At 43.4% G+C, this 21,685-nt stretch overlaps 1 protein-coding gene across 6 annotated transcripts in view; it reads right to left on the bottom strand.

Moving 5' to 3' along the window:
- Nucleotides 1-862: 862 nt before the first annotated feature.
- Nucleotides 863-21,685, bottom strand: part of LOC132892323 (NACHT, LRR and PYD domains-containing protein 12-like) — a 101,335-nt gene continuing 80,512 nt past the window's right edge. For all 6 annotated transcript variants that reach the window (XM_060930622.1, XM_060930625.1, XM_060930621.1 and 3 more), the window contains 2 exons: nucleotides 3,464-3,637; nucleotides 863-2,284 (listed from right to left, as the gene is read on the bottom strand). In XM_060930622.1, coding sequence (XP_060786605.1) covers nucleotides 2,278-2,284; nucleotides 3,464-3,637 — 181 coding nt within the window. In that variant the 3' untranslated portion in view covers nucleotides 863-2,277. The remainder of the gene's footprint in view (nucleotides 2,285-3,463; nucleotides 3,638-21,685) is intronic.

The following is a 21,685-nucleotide window of genomic DNA, read 5'->3' on the forward strand; positions in this document are numbered from 1 at the left end:
CCATTCCACCCAAAACTGCGTACGGGTCGACCATACTCCCAGCATTCCCTTAGTACCTGTTTGGTTGGGTGATTATCTTCATGACCCTGTAGGTTTAGCCAATATGATACTGATAATTTCAGTCACCTGAGGTCCAGTGGCATCTCCCCTACTTCCACCTGAAGTGCTGGGACTGGAGAGGTCCTGAAGGCACCACAACATATACGGAGGGCTTTGGCTTGTATCTTGTTTAGCTCTAACAAGGAAGTCTTGGCTGCTGAATTATATGCTATACATCCATAATCCAATACTGGTCGGATTAGGGCACTATAAATTCTTTTCAAGGATGTTCTTGATGCCCCCCAGTCATTCCCTGCTAAGCATTTCAGAATATTAATTCCCTTTTTACATTTGTCTATAACCTTTTGAATATGATTTTTAAAAGAAAGTTTGTTATCGAACAATACACCAAGGTATCTTAAATTATCCGTTTGCTTGAGTGGCTGCCCATACAACCTGAGGTCCACTGTAGGGTTAACCCTTTTTTTTGAGAAACATATAACTTGTGTCTTTTCAACAGATAAATGAAACCAACATTCATGTGACCATCTTTCAACCTCGTTTATAGCTATTTGCATTCTGTTCCTTAGACTATCAGAATTTCGGCCTCTCACCCACAGTGCTCCATCATCTGCATAAAGTGCTCTACTGATTCTGGAATCAATATTGTTAAAAACATCATTAATCATTATATTAAATAGAATTGGGCTGCAGACACTACCCTGCGGGGTACCATTTTCTATAGCGTAGATTTTTGAATGGCTTGCTCCAACTCTTACCTCTATGGTTCTATTCCTTAAAAAATCTCTAATCCAATTGAACATTTTGCCTTCTATTCCCATTTTATTCAATTTAAGTAAAAGACCCTCTTTCCAGAGCAACAAACATTTCACAGGAAGTGACATACATAAATGCATCATGGGGGATTGAGTCCACTCAAACCATTACAATGTTCATCTTTACAATGTTTCTCTTTTAAATAAAGTCCATTACATTTTTAATACAATTATAATATCAAATATGTGCAATATTTTAATATGTAAAAACAAAAAGAAGAACATCATAAAGGGTAGCCATTACTTTCTATGGCTGCCTTCACACTGACAATAAATCAGAAATTACACAGATGCTGAAAATGAAAGTTTCACGATTTGATTTTGATGGAAATCCATTTTTCCGTCCGAGTACTAACACCCAAGTGTTGCGCATAAATTTATTTTCAATAACTGTTGGCTTTTTTTTGCTAAAAAAAAAAAGTTTAAATACAGAAACTAATTTTATACAACAGAAAATTAATCATGCAGTATTTATATAATTTCTTTAAAATCTAGAGGAAAAAAAGTTTAGAAGAGAACAAAAATGAACAGCTTTGGTCTGACCCTGTAACAAAAAGATCTAATCTACAGTCACAGAGCACATTATTAGGAACACTAATTCATGCTGTTGGTGCCAAATTCTGACGCCACCATCTGTGAGCCTCAGCAGAAATCGAGGTTCATCAGACCAGGCTACGTTTTTTCACTCTTCACCTGTCCAGTTGTGGTGATCCTGTGCCCACTGCAGCCTCAGCTTTCTGTTCTTGACTGACAGAAGTGGAACCCAACGTAGTCATCCACCTCAGTGTTCACTGTGTTGTGCATTTTGAGATGCTTTTCTGCTCACCACAATTGTACAGAGAGGTTATCTGAGTTACTGTAGCCTTTCTGTCAGCTTAAACCAGTCTGGCCGTTCTCCGGTGAACCCTCTCATCAACAAGGCGGTTCCATCCAGGTGTTCCTAATAAAGTGCTCAGTGAGTATATTAAATACCAACCAAAGGACAAAGTGATAAATGTGCCTTGTAGTGAGTCTCCTCGGGACTTCCTCAGATTAACTTCCCAAATGCCGATCCTGTCAGGTGAGAATCCCACCAATGTCCTGAAACTGTTCCTGTCCATTTCAGCTCCATCTTCCACTGACTGGGTTCAGCTCGAGTCCCTGTGCTTTTTCACCTGCTCTTTCAGGGTTTTTAAGGGACTGAGGTCCAGGCAGTTTCATGCAGATCACAAGTTGTTCCACATTCAGTGTAGAATTGTGTGCAGTCTGATTCACTGTGCACCATGAACACACACTGACCACGTCTCCAAGTCTCTTTCATTTGTTAGAACTAAACGACTGACGTGTTTATGAATGGTGTTGTCTGTTCCCCAACATGGAAATGCAGGAACACCAGAGTCTTCATCTCACACACACATGTTCATCACACCCTGAAAATAAAATAAAAACATCTGGATTAATCCCCACACACTGGACTGTGGTACTTCATGACCAACAGCATGTAATCATCTCTGCTCCAAGAGAAACATTATTATCTCCTGTTTATAATTTAATTCAACATTTATTCAGTCTGGGCAGTACGGTGGTGTAGTGGTTAGCGCTGTCGCCTCACAGCAAGAAGGTCCGGGTTCGAGCCCCGTGGCCGGCGAGGGCCTTTTTGTGCGGAGTTTGCATGTTCTCCCCGTGTCCGCGTGGGTTTCCTCCGGGTGCTCCGGTTTCCCCCACAGTCCAAAGACATGCAGGTTAGGTTAACTGGTGACTCTAAATTGACCGTAGGTGTGAATGGTTGTCTGTGTCTATGTGTCAGCCCTGTGATGACCTGGCGACTTGTCCAGGGTGTACCCCGCCTTTCGCCCGTAGTCAGCTAGGATAGGCTCCACAAGGATAGCTAGGATAGCTAGGATAGAACTTCCACAAGATCTCACAGGAAAGTGAACAGACGTTTCCCATCACATCACTGCTCTTATCCAATCACAGGCTTTGGAGCTTTTTAAACAGTAACTAAACACTGCGGTGGGTTTGATCTCTTGTTCTACATGTAGATTTAAGTGCAGACTTTAAGAAGAAGCCAAGGTGAATTTTACAGGAAAGACAGAAGACACGGTGTGGAGGTGGAGAGAAGGAAGGAGCGTCAGAGTGAGTAAAGTGGCTCCTTAAATCACATATTTGTGGCAGTGTTGCATTAAAGATGATCATTTTACTGAGTTTTGAGGAGAGTTGAGAAGTGTGCTGCTGATCAGAAACAGGGAAAAGCCGAGATCATCTTATTCAGACAAAAGCAGCAGGATGGAGTCAGAGACAGCAGGGTGTCACAAGGAGACGAGGTGTTCATTTACAATCACTCTCATGCACTCAGACGGGACATTTTGGAGACTCTGACTGACTCCATCTTCTGCTTTCAGATGAATTTTAAATCAATTTTACTGAACAACAAACAGCATTAAAGACAACTGGGAGGAAAAAGTTGATTAAATAGAACACAGTGAAAATTTCTAAAACTGGTTTCATTTCATGGCCTGGTCATGTGACATTTACTGAAATTAAAGAAAAATTATAATGAGATTAAATTCTTTTTTTTCCAACAGTCACCTAAAAATTTTATTACTTACCAGAGTGTCTGTAGTTTGTAATGTTTATCATCCTTAAGAGCAGAGAGCAGCTTCTTTCCTGAGTCTTCTATTTTATTCCCAATCAGACCCAGGCCTCTCAGGTGTGAGGGATTTGATCTCAGAGCTGAAGCGAGAGCAGCACAGCCTTCATCTGAGACACCACAATGCCACAACCTGCAGAGACACAATGACACACACTTCACTCCCTCAGTTTATGAACATCAAGATTTGCTTTGATGTTTTTGCTTTGCTTTCTAATGAGCTCTTGGAGAAGTCGGTCGCTCAGAGGTTCACACACTTTTTAAACCCCAGAGTGTGAATGTTTAAATGGTTTATTCAGGACTGACGAGAACAAGTGTGACTGTTTTCTTTAGACAGAATGTGTTTGTCTACGATTCTGACTCGGATGAAGATTAGACCATGTTTTATTATTAAAGAAAACCAGGAAATGTCAAAGTCTTCAAAAACTTTTTTACAAACACAAGGAGTGAAATATTTTTTTAAAAATCCCCTGTTATTTATGAAGAAACATTTTGTGAATTTTTCCAAGTATTTGAAAGAATTTTAATTTCAGAAGAGAAAATGTCTATTCTTCATTACCGTTCTCTCTCTCATGCTGAGATGTTTTTTTTTCTACTGTGTAAAACACGTTCGCCCACACTCCATTCCCTCCCAGTGAAGCCGTGTGTCTGGGCGGGGCTTAAAATGATGCGTTAAATCCTGCTGTCCAATGAGCTTTCGTCTTTCTGCCCATTAAAACAGCGAGTACACAAACACCTAACAGACACTAATAGATGCAGAGGCTTCAGTGGGGGTCTGTTAGCTCTGCGTCAGGGGCTTTTCACACAGGCCGCACTGTTCACCACTTAACAGTGTGAGTTTAATGAACAAACAGCGTGACATTGCAGTGAGATACTCCATCAATCTGATTCACTAAAATATTGAATGACACCAAGACTGATGAATAAAATAGACACTTTGGGAAACGTTTCATTGCTGCATTTTAATTTATTAATTTTTTTTATTGACATTCAGAATCAGACATTCACATCCGGTACATCATATGTTCATAAATCTTACATCTGTTGTCTGCCCCAAATGCCAAAATAGCATTTTTGTTTTGTATCTGAAGAATGAAAAGAGAAAAACAAACAAGAAGAAGAAGAAAAAAACCCCAAAAACCTATGTATAAGTAGGGAGTGATCCTTTTTATCTAGTACGGTCACTGGTTTGTGAAAATAAAAATCAGGCCTATGGGGCGTGACATATAAGTTTTCCCAGTGTGAAGCGAATTTCTCCAATTTGTGATGAACGAAAGCTGTTATCTTCTCCATTTTATAAATGTCCATTGTAATGTCCATCCATATATTTAAAGTTGGGCTCTCCTGTGATAACCATTTCCTGGTAGTACTCTTTTTACAGGCCACCAGCAAGATATTTATTAAATGTTTCTCTCTTTTCGGCCATTCCTCAAGTATGTGTCTGAAAAACATAGTCTTACTCTCGAGGGGTATTTCACATTTGAAGATATCCTGTAGGGCATTGTGTATCTCTCTCCAATAGTCCTTCATGACCGGGCAGTCCCAGAAAACATGGTAATGGTTTGCACTTTGATTTCCGCAGTTCCTCCAACAGACAGGGGAGTTATTATCATAGTGAGACTTCTGAGAAGGCATAATAAAGTACCTAATCAGGCTTTTCCAGCCAAATTCCCTCCACTTCTGTGAGCTGGTACACATCCATTGATACTTCCATATTGTTGTCCATTCTTCCTCAGATATAGTTATGCCTCCTTCCTTCTCCCATTTTATTTTAATATATAAAGTTGAATGTGGTTTCAAATTCGACAGTCACTTATACAAGCATGAAATAGTTCTATCAATAGTTTCTGAATTATAGGCATTTAACTGAATTATATGCATATTATAGGCACATAACTTCTGCATCCCTCGCCTGTATACAACCCCGATTCCAAAAAAGTTGGGACAAAGTACAAATTGTAAATAAAAACGGAATGCAGTGATGTGGAAAATTCCATATTTTATTCAGAATAGAACATATCAAATGTTTAAACTGAGAAAATGTATCATTTAAAGAGAAAAATTAGGTGATTTTAAATTTCATGGCAACAACACATTTCAAAAAAGTTGGGACAAGGCCATGTTTACCACTGTGAGACATCCCCTTTTCTCTTTACAACAGTCTGTAAATGTCTGGGGACTGAGGAGACAAGTTCCTCAAGTTTAAGGACAGGAATGTTAACCCATTCTTGTCTAATGTAGGATTCTAGTTGCTCAACTGTCTTAGGTCTTTTTTGTCGTATCTTCCATTTTATGATGCGCCAAATGTTTTCTATGGGTGAAAGATCTGGACTGCAGGCTGGCCAGTTCAGTACCCAGACCCTTCTTCTACGCAGCCATGATGCTGTAATTGATGCAGTATGTGGTTTGGCATTGTCATGTTGGAAAATGCAAGGTCTTCCCTGAAAGAGACGTCGTCTGGATGGGAGCATATGTTGCTCTAGAACCTGGATATACCTTTTAGCATTGATGGTGTCTTTCCAGATGTGTAAGCTGTCCATGCCACATGCACTAATGCAACCCCATACCATCAGAGATGCAGGCTTCTGAACTGAGCACTGATAATAACTTGGGTCGTCCTTCTCCTCTTTAGTCCGAATGACACGGCGTCCCTGATTTCCATAAAGAACTTCAAATTTTGATTCATCTGACCACAGAACAGTTTTCCACTTTGCCACAGTCCATTTTAAATGAGCCTTGGCCCAGAGAAGACGTCTGCGCTTCTGGATCATGTTTAGATACGGCTTCTTCTTTGAACTATAGAGTTTTAGCTGGCAACGGCGGATGGCACGGTGAATTGTGTTCACAGATAATGTTCTCTGGAAATATTCCTGAGCCTATTTTGTGATGTCCAATACAGAAGCATGCCTGTATGTGATGCAGTGCCGTCTAAGGGCCCGAAGATCACGGGCGCCCAGTATGGTTTTCTGGCCTTGACCCTTACGCACAGAGATTCTTCCAGATTCTCTGAATCTTTTGATGATATTATGCACTGTAGATGATATGTTCAAACTCTTTGCAATTTTACACTGTCGAACTCCTTTCTGATATTGCTCCACTATTTGTCGGTGCAGAATTAGGGGGATTGGTGATCCTCTTCCCATCTTTACTTCTGAGAGCCACTGCCACTCCAAGATGCTCTTTTTATACCCAGTCATGTTAATGACCTATTGGCAATTGATCTATTGAGTTGCAATTTGGTCCTCCAGCTGTTCCTTTTTTGTACCTTTAACTTTTCCAACCTCTTATTGCCCCTGTCCCAACTTTTTTGAAATGTGTTTGTACTGCCCTCCTTGAGTGTGTCTAACCCAATTCAACAGTCAGCCTAACTCCATTCATGAAAACGCGAAGTCAGGAAGTAGCCTCCAAGCTCCAGTTTTAATGAACAATGAGTAAAACTGAAATCATACAAAATAAGTATTCAGTATTAAGTTTTAAGAGAATGCAATAAAACAAGTGAAAGTCTAAGAATGTCCTTGAATCATCTCTTTGTTGGCTTAGCTTGGCATGGTAGAATTCTCATGGAACAGCATGGTGAATGTATCTTACATAATATCAAGTAATCAAGGAAAAAAATATGGAGGTCTATCATCAAAATCATAATCTTCAAAGTGTACCTAGTATTTGTACTTACAGACGATGCGTTCTAAGGGCGTAAACTTAAAAGATGACAACAGATGGTAAATCAGAGCACGACATCAGTAGGAAAGGTCCCGTGAATATGGTCGGTCCGGTCACCATGGTTACACAAACAAATGCTATGAATTATTATTGCTGCACAGCCAAAAAAGGGCCACTAGATGGCACCAAAATGCCTTTAACCTAAATCTAAGTAACTAAAACTGCAAGGGACAGAACACTCCCCGCCTGGCATCTGTAAGATGTCATTATCAACTTGACTTTAAAAAAAAGGATATGCTTATTCTTCTTTCTCCATCAGCAGGATGATCTCTGACACAGGACGAAGAAACTTCTTAACAGTCCCTTCCTTTGTCAGTTTCAGCTCCACTTTACGGACTCTGTCATCTTGACCAGGAAAAACTGCTGTGATGATTGCCATGGGCCAAGTGTTGCGTGCGGCTTGGGCATCTCGTAGCAGGACCAGATCACCCACTTGAATGTTGCGCTGCTCATCTTGCCACTTCCTTCAAGGTTGCAGAGTTTGGAGATACTCTGCCCTCCACCTGTTCCAGAATCTGTTGGCCATATTCTGTACTTGCATCCACTGCCGTTTGTAGAGGTTTTTCTCTGCAAAGTCACCAGGTGGTGCCAATAAGGCACCCTTTTGAGTGAGTAACATAGAAGGGGTCAGGAGGTATGGTTGGTCTGGGTCAGTTTGGATAGAGACAAGCGGCCTCGCATTCATAATGGCGGACACTTCTGCCATCAAGGTGCACAGGACCTCGTGAGTCAGGGCTGCCCCCGGGTGCATGAGCATGGCGTCCAAGACTCTCTGGGCCACTCCTATCATGCGCTCCCAAGCCCCTCCCATGTGGGAGGCATGGGGGGAATTGAAATGCCACGTACAGCCCTCTTGACTGATGTACGTTTGAACACTGGTCTCTTGCATCGTGAATCCTAGCTCTTTGTTTGCACCAATGAAATTAGTGCCGCAGTCGGAGTGAAGTGTCTTTGCTGGTCCCCGAATGGCAAAAAATCTCATTGCATTTATACAGCTTGAACTGTCCATAGATTCAATTACTTCGATATGAACAGCGCGGGTCCCCATGCAGGTGAACAACACGGCCCATCGTTTGCTCTGAGCCTGTCCCCCTCTGGTTCGGCGGGCAGTCACATTCCAAGGGCCGAAAACATCAAATCCAACATGGCTGAATGGTGGTGCAACACAGAGACATTCTTTAGGCAGATCTGCCATCTTCTGCTTCTCTGCGCTGCCACGAAGCTTTTTGCAGGTGATGCACTTATGTAGTACACTGCTTATGCACCTCTTCCCACCTACTAGCCACAGTCCTGCTACACGTACGGCTCCCTCCGTAAAGAGACGCCCTTGGTGACTGACCTTCTCATGATGATGGCGAATCAAAAGTAGGGAGATGTGATGGCCACCAGGTAAGATAAGCGGACGTTTCTCATCATTACCCATCTCTGCATTGGCCAGTCTGCCACCAACTCTCAGCGTGCCTTCTTCATCCAAGAAAGGATTCAACTTTGAGAGTGGACTGCTTTTAGACACCACACCACCTTGAGACAGTGCTTTTATCTCCTCAGGATAAGCTGCACCTTGCACAGACTGAATGATGGTTTTGTTTGCTTGCAACAGCACTTCTGCTGTATGGCTCTGACAGTGATGCCATCCTTTGCATTTTGCATCTTTCTCGGCAGAGGTGGACTTGAAAGAACGGGCAACATGAATGAGAGATGCAACAGCTCTAAGGAGCGTGGTCCATTTTGAGAATCTCTCAAAGCGTTCAGGCCTAAACTGCTTCAGACTTGTTCGAGTAGCATATGTAGCTGCCTCGGGACGGATCTCAGCATCATGGTGTGGGTCAATCAGCTGAAACGTGTCTGGAGATGCTGTGCTTAAGTCGGTCTGCTTACACAGAAAGGCTGGTCCTGTCAACCAGGAAGTGCATGTCAGTCGCGATGCTGGCACTGATCTTGAGGCGTAGTCTGCCGGGTTATGCTCAGTAGACACATAATGCCACTGCTCTGGACTGGTGAATTGTCTTATCCGTTGCACTCTGTTGTGCACATACACATAAAAGCATTTAGTTTCATTGTAAATGTAACCTAGGACAACTTTACTGTCACAGAAGAAGTGTACAGCATCTGGCTCAAAGTCAATCTCATTCACAATGAGTTCAGCCATCTCGACAGCGAGAACTGCGGCACACAATTCAAGTCGTGGTACTGTAATGTCTACCTGAGGGGCTAACTTGGCCTTTCCTAGGATAAATCCAAGCTGGCAGGTCCCATCCTCACTGATGGTCTTGAGGTAGGCCACAGCACCAATTGCTTTGGTGGATGCATCTGAAAATATGCAGATCTCTTTTCTTTTTGCTTTTGACAGGGACTGCGGTGTATAGGCACGAGGGACGTGGAGTTTCTCTAGGTCCTTTAGTGAGTGGCACCATGTCTCCCACTCTGCCCTTTTGTGTTCAGGCAGAGGCAAGTCCCATTCAATGCTGTCCACTGAAAGTTCTCTGAGCAAAAGTCGTCCGTAGAGGGTCACAGGTGCAGCAAAGCCAAGGGGATCATATAGGCTGTTCACAGTAGACAGTACGCCACGTCTTGTGTATGGCTTGTCGTCGTCTGACACCTGAAAGCTGAATGTGTCTGTAGTAATCTCCCATGTAAGCCCAAGGCTCCGCTGTGTGTGTGGTGTCTCCCTCAAAATCAAGGTCCTTTATGTCTTTAGCATGATCCTCTTTGGGGAAGGCCTTCAAGACATTAGGGCTGTTGGAGGCAATTTTGTGTAGCCTCAGGTTGGACTCGGACAGCAGGGCCTGTGCTTCCTGAAGAAGACTAATGGCTTCGGCTTCCGTGGGCAGTGAGACGAGCCCATCATCCACATAGAAATTCCGTTCTATGAAATGCCTGGCAGCAGTGCCATATACCTGTTCGTGCTCTTGCGCAGCCCGTCTCAGTCCATACGTCGCCACGGCAGGAGAGGGCGTGTTGCCGAAGACGTGGACTTTCATACGGTACTCTATTATGTCTTTTGTGGTGTCATTGTCACGATGCCATAAGAACCTGAGATAATCTCTGTGGTCGTCTCTCACCAAGAAGCAGTGAAACATCTGTTGGATGTCTGCTGTTATGGCTACTAGCTCCTTCCTGAAACGGATCAAGACACCCAACAGGCTGTTATTCAAGTCTGGCCCTGTAAGCAGAACATCGTTCAGAGAAACACCGAGGTGTTGCGCACTGGAGTCAAAAACTATCCTGATTTGGTCAGGCTTCTTGGGGTGGTAAACTCTAAATGTCGGAAGGTACCAACATTCCTGATGCTCTTCAAGCAGTGGCGCGACCTCAGCATGGTCGTTTTTGAGTATTTTCTCCATGAAGCCTATGAATTGTTCCTTCATCAACGGTTTCCTCTCCAAAGTGCGATGCAGAGAAGAGAGACAACTGAGAGCCTGGGCCTTATTGTTGGGAAGGCGTGGCCGTGGATGCCTGAATGGCAAAGGTGCCACCCAGCTGTTGGCCTCATCTTTGTACATGTGTTCGTCCATAATTCTCAGAAATTTCTTGTCTTCTATTGAGAGAGCAAGTTTGTTGTCGTCCTTAGTTTTGTGAAAAACCAGACTTCCTAATGCTTTTTCTTTTGCTTTTCCTGTCTGTGTGTGAGAGATATCTTTGATTTGTATGTGGCCAGGGCATGGAGTGAATAATGAGGGGCGTCCATTTTCTAGCACGTTAGTCTTTGCACAGTAGACCTGCTGTTTATGTGCATTTCCCAGGCACATCTCGCCAGCCAAGACCCAGCCCAGGTCTAGCCTTTGGGCAAACGGTGCGTCGTTCGGCCCATTGATGTGTTGTCTGACTTTGTGTGCTCTGAGCACATCTCTGCCTAACAGCAGGAGGATACGAGCATTTGGATCCAGCTCTGGAATCTGTGAAGCAATGAACCTTAAGTGTGGATGCTGCAGGGCCATTTTTGGCATAGGTATTTCAGCTCTGTTATCAGGTATCTCATTGCATTCAATCAAAGTGGGGAGTGAGAAGCTGTTTCCACTGTTAACTGGTGCTATGCAAAAGCCATCAGCTCTTCTACCGCATGTTTCCACTACGCCAGCGCAGGTCTTCAAAGAGTATGGAGCTTCAGTGTTGAAGACACCAAAGAGATCGAAGAAGTCTGACCTTGCCAATGACCTGTTGCTCTGATCATCGAGCATGGCGTACATTCTTGCTGCCATTTCAGGTTTCCCATGTGGATATACTTTGACAAGACAGATCTTGGCGCATGACCGTCCAGCGTGGCCTTCTCCACAAACCTCCATGCAGTATGTGTTGGCGGTGGTCGGTTGCTCATCTCCCTCCCTGCCGTCCTGTACGGCTGGCTCGGCGGCCTTTGCTGACCAGGGGGGTGGGCCTGGGTGTAGAGCACTGATATGATTCTCGCTATCACACTCCACACACTTCAGAACAGCTTTGCACTGCTTTGCTAGATGTGAGTCTCAGGCACAACACTTAAAGCATATGCCTTGCTCCTTTAAAAGGGCCTTTCTTTCCTCCAGCGTTTTCAGTCTAAAGCCTCTACATTTCTTAAGGGGGTGTGGCTTATTGTGGATAGGGCAGTGCTTACCCACGTCGGGTTTCTGGCTGCTGTCAGCTTCGTGATCAGTAGTGGACTTTACATCAGTCTTATTTACTGCCACAGGTGTTTTGTACTTTATTTTTGCTGCTGGCCTGTCATGCTGATTGAAACTGGTGCTGGTTAGAGCAAAGCTTGGGTCATTTCTTATTTTTGCATTAAGGCAGACAAATTCAGTGAAGTAGGAGAAAGGTGGAAAAGTAACATTATGCTCTCTTTTGAATTTAGAGCCTTGGTAGATCCACTTTTCTTGTAGCCCGAAAGGCAGTTTCTCTACAATGGGGTTAGTGCCACGGGCTGTGTCTAACACTATGAGCCCAGGTAGATACCCATCTTCCTTTGCAGAGAGCAGTTCCATTAAAAGATCACCTAACTCTCTTAATTTGCTGTGATCCCTACTGGAAATTTTGGGAAAGCTGTCTAACTTCTCAAGAAGAGCCTGCTCAATAGCCTCTGGAAAGCAATAGACTTCGTTAAGTCGTGTCCAGACCATCTGCAACGCCGCAGCAGGATTTCCTATGTGGACAGATCTAAGCCTTCTGACGTACTTGGAGGATTCTTTACCAAGCCATTTTGTCAGCAGATCTAATTCTTCACTGGTGGACAGGTCCAAGTCATGGATGGCATTTAAGAAAGATGACCTCCAAGCCCTGTATGTGTCTGGATTATCATCAAATTGCTTTAGACCTGTGCTGATGATTTCCCTGCGTGCTAAATATCTGGCCATATTTAACATATCAGGTGGGCATGGCGGTGCAGGCATGTAGGGAGAGTAGGGAAATGTAGGAGTTCCCTGTGGGATGCCAGGTTTTGTTTTGTAATGCGGTTGTTCTCTGTCGATAGTTACAGGCTTTGCAGGACTAGGAGTTTGTGTGTGTGAGTGAGAGTGCATAGGCTGCTGTGGCAAGTTAGGACTAGGGGTGTAACCTGCGTTGAGCGTTGGCTGTCCAGCTCCTATGTGTGTTGAAGGTGCAGGCGCCTGATGACTATTACTGACAGGCTGTGGGTTCTGTGTTGGTACTGGTAACGAGTTTACATAGTCTCTTGTGCGCTCATCCGCACTTTCTAAGGAGAGAAGCTCTCTTATGTCACCATGATGATCTTGGCTTATCAGGGGGTCTGGGGACTCCTCATTTGCAAATTCTCCTGCCGCTTCTAGCGTTTCAGCCACTGCCACAGCAGCGGTAGCCTCTTTTTCGAGAGTAAGAGCTTCTAGGTTTGCTTCCAATTTTGCTTTATCTATTTTCATTTCAGCCATTTTCTCTGCATATGCTGCGCGGGCTTTAGCTGCTTCTGCCTTGGCATGGGCTATTACTGCCAGAGATGATTTGGATGCTCTTGTAGAGCCAGAGCATTGAGAATGCTTGTCTGACATACCTCTGTTGTTGTAAGCTGTTTACCCCTTTGAGAGACGTCTTTTTACTGTACTGCCCTCCTTGAGTGTGTCTAACCCAATTCAACAGTCAGCCTAACTCCATTCATGAAAACGCGAAGTCAGGAAGTAGCCTCCAAGCTCCAGTTTTAATGAACAATGAGTAAAACTGAAATCATACAAAATAAGTATTCAGTATTAAGTTTTAAGAGAATGCAATAAAACAAGTGAAAGTCTAAGAATGTCCTTGAATCATCTCTTTGTTGGCTTAGCTTGGCATGGTAGAATTCTCATGGAACAGCATGGTGAATGTATCTTACATAATATCAAGTAATCAAGGAAAAAAATATGGAGGTCTATCATCAAAATCATAATCTTCAAAGTGTACCTAGTATTTGTACTTACAGACGATGCGTTCTAAGGGCGTAAACTTAAAAGATGACAACAGATGGTAAATCAAAGCACGACATCAGTAGGAAAGGTCCCGTGAATATGGTCGGTCCGGTCACCATGGTTACACAAACAAATGCTATGAATTATTATTGCTGCACAGCCAAAAAAGGGCCACTAGATGGCACCAAAATGCCTTTAACCTAAATCTAAGTAACTAAAACTGCAAGGGACAGAACAGTGTTGCTGTCACGAAATTTCAAATGAGCCAATATTTGGCATGAAATTTCAAAATGTCTCACTTTCGACATTTGCTATGTTGTCTATGTTCTATTGTGAATACAATATCAGTTTTTGAGATTTGTAAATTATTGCATTCCATTTTTATTTACAATTTGTACTTTGTCCCAACTTTTTTGGAATCGGGGTTGTATATTCTCACCTAACTGGGGTAAAGGTATAAATGCAAATATCTTGAAGTGAACACAACACCGCCTATTTTAAGTTCTGTTTAGCTCTCCGACACTTTAAAAGTCAATCAGAACTTATAACTCCTCTTGAGAGGGTGAGGGCTGCCTTCTGAAGGCTCGCAGTCTCTCCTCGATACTTTTCTCTCACTCCTCACCTGTCCCTTGCCAGCTTGGTCTTCCCATTGTTTCCCAGGCAGAGCGGGACAGCTGCTCAGCCAGACTCTCCCTCGGTGTAATCACGCTGACTGGCAGCCCTCTGTCCTTCATGTCTATGGTCGCTTCCTCCGCTGTCCGATACAGTTGCGTCCCATCCTCGGAAAACACTCGTAGTTTAGCTGGGAACAGAGTCTGGAAGTGGATATTTCTCTGCTTTAACACTCGCTTCGCCTCAGCATATTCCTTCCTCTTCTGCAGGACTGCTGGGGGGGTAACCCTGGTCAAAGTATATTAGCCTCCCATTCAGAAAAACCTTCTTCTTTCCCCAAGCCTTGTGCAGAATCTCTTCTTTAATCCTGTAGCGGAGGAATTTGACTCTTATTGACCGCGGCTTATCTTCCCTGTCTCCGGCGGGTCTTGGCGCCAGCGCGCAGTGCGCCCTCTCGATGTCAAGCTACTCGGTTGGGGGGGGGGGAATCGCTAGCGTATCCCGTAATAGTTTTCCCACAAGCTCCACCATAGATGATCCCTCAGCTCCTTCGGGAACATTGTATATCCTTAAAGGAACAGTCCACCGTACTTCCATAATGAAATATGCTCTTATCTGAATTGAGACGAGCTGCTCCGTACCTGTCCGAGCTTTGCGCGACCTCCCAGTCAGTCAGATGCAGTCAGACGCGCTGTCACTCCTGTTAGCAATGTAGCTAGGCTCAGTATGGCCAATGGTATTTTTTGGGGCTGTAGTTAGATGCGTCCAAACTCTTCCGCGTTTTTCCTGTTTACATAGGTTTATATGACCAGTGATATGAAACAAGTTCAGTTACACAAATTGAAAAGTAGCGATTTTCTATGCTATGGAAAGTCCGCACTATAATGACAGGCGTACTAACACCTTCTGCGTGCTTCGGCAGCGCATTGATATCTGAGCTCCGTATCAATGCGCTGCCGAAGCGCGCAGAAGGTGTTAGTACGCCTGTCATTATAGTGCGGACTTTCCATAGCATAGAAAATCGCTACGTTTCAATTTGTGTAACTGAACTTGTTTCATATCACTGGTCATATACGGTAAACCTATGTAAACAGGAAAAACGCGGAAGAGTTTGGTCGCATCTAACTACAGCCTCAAAAAATACCATTGGCCATGCTGAGCCTAGCTACATTGCTAACAGGAGTGACAGTGCGTCTGACTGCGTCTGACTGACTGGGAGGTCGCGCAATGCTCGGACAGGTACGGAGCAGCTCGTCTCAATTCAGATAAGAGCATATTTCATTATGGAAGTACGGTGGACTGTTCCTTTAAATTCTCCCATCAGGATCGCCCTTCATGATCGAGTAGCTTGTTTTCTTGCTGATACATGACTTTTATCATCTTGTTCAACACTTGCTCCACGTTTTGAACACGGTCTTCCACTTTTTCAATTCGCACCTCTGCCTCCGCTATTTTTTGGTTGACGTTAGTGATCTCGGATTTTATATCGTTTAGTTGTTCTTTTGTGTCTCTTCGGAAGTCCCGAATTTCCTCCAAAACTTTGGTCAGACTTGTGGCGTCATTTGAGTAAGGATTAGCATTAGCTCCGCCATCTTGTGCCTGTGTAGGGGAGCTGTTCTCCGGATTTTTTCATTTGCAAAGCACTGCATCGGTGTTTTCTTTGTTTGTTTGCTCAGGGCCGCTGACAGCTTTGGCTGGGCCCGGGACAAAATGCTCTGAATGGGCCCCCCCCGGGCCAACCCACACACACACCCACCTCTCTTATCCCAGTCTCTACTCACTCCAACCCTTAGCTAAATGACAGGTATTCAAAAACCATTCAACCGGTCAACAACCATTTCATTTTAGCATTTCAACATTTTTACAGTTTTAACATTTTAACATTTCCTTAGTCTGCAACTATTCAGGTGCGAAATGCAATGCGCCGGACTTTTGTTGTGCGTGGGTGCGTACTGTCCAGTGTGAAAAGCAGAGAACAACACACCACTCGAGAAACAGCGGGATATGATTGCGAGCTAATGTGAATATTCTTAGCTTCAATCAGGTATATGAAACACAATGTTATTAAGCCGTTGTGGTTATGAAATGATTCAATGCCCTGTGCGTTTGATATGGTGTTCAGTGTGACTTGCTCTCCCCTCATTTGTAACATGAATTGCGTGCCGCGCGTGCCTTGGTTGGGGTTACTTTACGGGGCTGGAAAAAGTTGGCTGTGTCTTACCCAGTGATGGGAATAACGGTGTTACAAATAAACGGCGTTACTAACGGCGTTACTTTTTTTAGTAACGAGTAATCCAACGAATTACTTTTTACATCGTTATAACGCCGTTCCCGTTACTTACAATAAAATACTATGCGTTACTTTATTAAAGCTGTTCTCATCTGGCACGCTGCTCGTTCAGCCTTTCTTTACTCTGCTTTAGTGTGGGGCAGGGAGACGCGAGACAACGGCACAGTAAGCCAATCAGAGTAGATTCGGACAACATACTATAGGCCACGCCTACTGCACGACTGCGCGCTCTTTCAATCGGAAGACACAGCGATGGCGAGCGGTCAGCCCAGCACTGCGCTTTCACATTGGAAATACAGCCATTACTTTTCATTACTTGAAATAAAAGGCAAGAGTGTTTACGTGCAATGCACATTATGTCGAGGAACAAAGCGTTTGTCCTCATCAGTGGCCAGTAATTAGTAACATAATTTTAATAACTACAAAAATATATTACATTTGATAGATGTCTTATCTCACATTGTCCCACAAAAATATTAATATAGTGTAGATAATGTTACTAATTGGTTCTGTTAAGTGTCCATTTCAGTCATTAAACACATTTAACATTCACTTTTATTATGATTACACTAATTGAATTTGATTTTTTTTGAGGGGGAACAAAATGTAACGGAATAATTACTTTCCCTGGTAATTAGTTACTTTTATGACAAAGTAACTCCGTTACTAACTCAGTTACTTTTTGGGAAAAGTAACTAGTAACTAACTAATTACTTTTTGAAAGTAACGTGCCCAACACTGGTCTTACCTGGCTCAGCTGCCCCACTGCCTTTGCTAGTACCTGCTGCATCATCCGAATCTTTTTTTTAAATATTTATGCAGTGAGCCCCTGAGTCTCTTGGTTTCTTCCTCTCTTTTTCTCTTTTCTTTTCTGTGCTCCTGACTTGTGCATGTTGGCAAATGGCACGCACGCTGATTGTCGAAGCGCTATGATCAAACGATGTCGTTTTTTTCCCCTTAATCAAAGAGTCAGACCAAACCATTTTTGCATTGGGGTGGTAGGGGGTTCTTGACGCCTTTTTCAAAGACAATAAAGGCAAAAGATCTAGAAATCATTTATTGAATGCAAATATAGCACATTTCTCCCCCAAATCAACACATTTTGAAATGAAATAAAATAATCGCAACTTCATGAGAGCCCAGTTCTGGGACCCCCCCATTCCTGGGCCTGGGACAACATACCCATTTGTCCCCCCCTGTCGGCGGGCCTGTGTTTGCTACTTACCCATTCTCGCCCCTCTTGTCTGTTCAAGTAGTACCTGAAAACCTAACATTTGACAGTCTAACAGGGCGAAATAACTATTTTTGCGAGGGAGCTGCTACTTTAGGCTGCCATTCAGGATGATGACGTCACCGGAACTTCATTTCTGCATTTTAATGAAATGTGAGGGGAAGCCGGGCTTCCAGTGTCGGCTTAAAGCAAATCACCACTGACAAAGATGGACTGGAAGATTATTTACATTTATCATCATCATCATCATCATCATTAATTCTTTTCATTAAAAAATTCAAAATAACAAAATGATTGTTGTCGTGGCTTTCAGTTTATTGGAAGTTCTTTTCTGCTCCTTTTTAATTTTTATTTAAAAGCCTTTTTTTATCTATTCATTTTTACTGCATCAGTTCTATGGCATTAACGTCTCATTTTAGTTTTTAAACTCTATATCCCGAGATCATTTCCACCATGTCACTGCTGCTTTTAAACCCTGCAGCCCACACAGAGGGCAGTTAGTTTGTGTCTCAGGTGCAGTTTGTGTGATTAGTTACAGTGTTGTAGTAAATTTCACAGTGATTTCAGACACATTGCAGTTGGATCAAGTCCCGTTTTGTGCTGCAGCTTCTCACATACGCATGGATTAAAGTTTTCCATCGCTACGACGGATTTCTGTCAACTGGGAGCGCTAAAGGTGAATAATGAGATTGATGCAGATCCGAGGAAAAAAAAGGGGGGGGGTAGGCCCATAGGTCTGACACCGATGTGATTTAGAACTTCACCAAGCTGCTGTGATTGCCTGTTGTTGAACCCTTTCTTGTGCTATGTTTGAGTATATGTAAAGGAATAAGTTGTTGCGCTAGATAGGCATAAATAAACAAATAAATAAAGCCTACGCTACTGTCTAGTCCCGGGGAGGCTCAGCGTAGGCCACTGATGAAACAATTTGGCTGTCCAACTACTTGCCTACTACTAATACTAGGCCTTTTGTAGTAGTAGTAATAATGATATTTGCCTATTGAAAGGTGATCAGGTGAAGAAGTTGAAGCCGCAGCAAGACCTTTGCTATTAAGCCTTTTATAGGTTAAACAGGCTTCGGCAGACAACGTCCTGGAAAGGCTGTGTTTTTCTTTGGTTTGATTAGCCTACAATTTAATCTTTAAACATTATGGCTTCAGCAGTTCGCTAAAACATTGGAGGCTGCAGAGTCGGGCTGCAAGATTTCCCGACACTTGTTTAAGATGCCAAACTTCATAGTAAGGAGAAAATAATTCCACAGTATTTAGTGCCTCGTCAGTCTCAGAAATTAATAGTGAAGGAGCAACGCAAATTAAGTCCCAAAAAAACAATCTCATAGGCCTATATTTTACATTTTCAAAAAAGTCCGGAATTGGAAGTCAGTGGAGTGTAATGAAGTGTCTCATTCACTAAGCACAAAAGGTCGGAAAACAGTGGAGAAAACAGCTATTGCTTAAATAGGCTACGAATCTTTTACATTAGTAATTTAATGTATGTGACAAATAAATTCATTGATTAAATAGATAAAGAAGCGAATACTCCGAAGCTCAAAATTCAGGAAAGTGGCTCCGGTGTCGCAAGTGCACAACAAGGCCGGATTAACTATATGGGCCTGCGGCACAGTGCCCAGCGGCACTAACCACTCTCAGCCAGTGGGGGGGCACCACATGACAGAAACTTTAAAAATATTTTTCGTGAATGTTTGTACACTTAAAATGGTTATACACTTGACATTGTTAGATAGTCATATATAATTCATTATGAACACTAATTTCATAAGAACAACAACAATAATCATAATTCTGAGCAAGAGTGGCCTATGTGACCATTAACCCCCCTTTCCTCAACCTGTCAGTTGAGCCAGTCCACCTACGGTGAAATGTATCAATTTTTTAAAAACCGCGGTAGAAATGAAAAATGGACAGACATCAATTGAGTGGTTGTGCGAAGAGAAAATTAAAAAAAGAGAAAGACTCCAGGCGTGTAGCTGCAATTAAAAATGTTCCAGTGTTAGATTAGCCTGGCAAGCCAGACTAAATGTGAATATTTAGTCTGGTCTCGGTCGTAGACATTTCCGAAGGGGGTGGGAGGAACAACCCGCTGTCTTTCAAACTGTCTCTGTGCGTATAGGCCAACGCTCGGACCAATCAGCGCAACAGTGACTGTGACGTAGTCAAAGCGACAGAAAGCAGTGGGGGAGGCCTTGAAATAAATAATTTTTCAAAATGCGTATTAATTAATAAACAGGTTCTAGATATTAAGAAGTTTGGAGATAATGACCACAAGTTTGGAGTCTGTACCACATAACTCATTTTTTTTTTCCAAGTGTTTTTCAAGGGTTTGCTTAAACTGTTTTTGAGAGTTTTTATTTTTATTTAGTGGTGTTTGGTGAAATAATTTCCCTTAAATTTAAAATAACGGGAAAATAAGAAACAATCAAAAAGTAATGTTTCAAAGCTGTTTATTAATTCTTCATACTGCACAAACTAGCCCCATCCTTTTGGCTACGAGCGGAGCCAGCTGGTAGATCAGACTTTTGCCATAGCCGGTCGGCAAAACAGCGAAAATGTCCTTCTTGAAAAGGAATGAGCGGAGAGTCTCTTCCTGCTCATGTTTCAATGAAAACTCCAAGTCTAATTCTTCTAAAACTGATTCCAAAGCGGAGTCAAACTAGTGCTGTTCACTAGCCGTAGCCATCTTTCCTGTTGTGCTTTCTCCAGCGCCGCGCAGCTTTGTCGTCACTCCTGCAAAAGCCCGCCCAAAGAATTCAAACAAAAACCTTGCGTTGTGATTGGCGGGCACGATTTGATGCCCGGGGTGTTTTTGTTGATATGGTGCGACGCTAGACCCACTCGCTAGGCAAAAATATTTTTGCCTGCTAGGCGGGTGGGTCTAGTTTACTAGGCTAGTGTTAGATCATTTTTTTATAAAAACATCGACAACTGCCGTCACTACCAGCGCTGAAGCCGAAGCTAGTGAAATCAGCGATGCTAGTGAGGGAGATGGCCCTGCTAGCACTAGCCGGGGAGATGCTACAACCACAGCCAGTGTTAGCTGAGGGGTTGGCGATGACGAGGATCCCCTTGAGGAAGATGGGAGCGAGGGAGACCCCGGGGAGGAGGATATGTGCAAAGCCACTTTAAGCCAGGTAGAGATCAGTTCACACCATCGTGACGAGAAGGAAGACGAGGGTGTTATGGATGTCAACCCAGCGCAGCCAACGCCAGTAGAACACTTCTCTATTTCAACTGATCCTGCGCTATGGGGAGATCTAACGGAGTTGAAAAAAGAACTGGCTATTGCTAATGGTCCCGCCACCTACCGGGCGGCTAAATATGCAGCATCCGCATGGCATGACGGTAAGAAAACCAGATTTCTTACAAATGATCTCTTTCAGTGCCAGCTGCCGAACAAACAGTCAGTGTCCAGAGATTGGCTAATCTACTCCCCTTCAACCGGCATGGTTTATTGCTTCGCGTGCAAATGCCTGGCTGTGCAGCAAAATGCCTTAGGGCAAGGTTTGTGAGTGTGTGCAGGAGGTTACTGAACGCGTGCGCGCAGGGTAGGGTGGGGTGGGATGGGGTGGGGGGGCACTTGAGGTATAGTGCCCAGGGGCACTGCATTGGCTTAATACGGCACTGGTGCACAAGAACAGTTATTTGAAAGTTAACCTAATGAATTTGTGCGTGCGAGTGCGATTTCATGAAGATCCGGGACAATTGGCATTCGGTGAAAGATTCACACCTATGACTCATTATATTCGCGCGCGCCCTCTTGCCCACTGTTGCTTCGTTTTCCCGATTTACACGCGTCTGAAGATGGAGTTTTCAGAAATCTCCACTCTGCTCAGAGTTTGCGAAAGTAGCTGTTTTCAGTGACTGAAACCTCCGTATAGGTGTGAATGAGAGGTGCAACCGAATAAATAAATATGCGTCTTTTTTATCCGGCTACATGCAGGCCATCACT

The sequence above is a fragment of the Neoarius graeffei genome, chromosome 1 (assembly GCF_027579695.1).
Source record: "Neoarius graeffei isolate fNeoGra1 chromosome 1, fNeoGra1.pri, whole genome shotgun sequence".
In the NCBI taxonomy this organism is placed as follows: domain Eukaryota; kingdom Metazoa; phylum Chordata; class Actinopteri; order Siluriformes; family Ariidae; genus Neoarius; species Neoarius graeffei.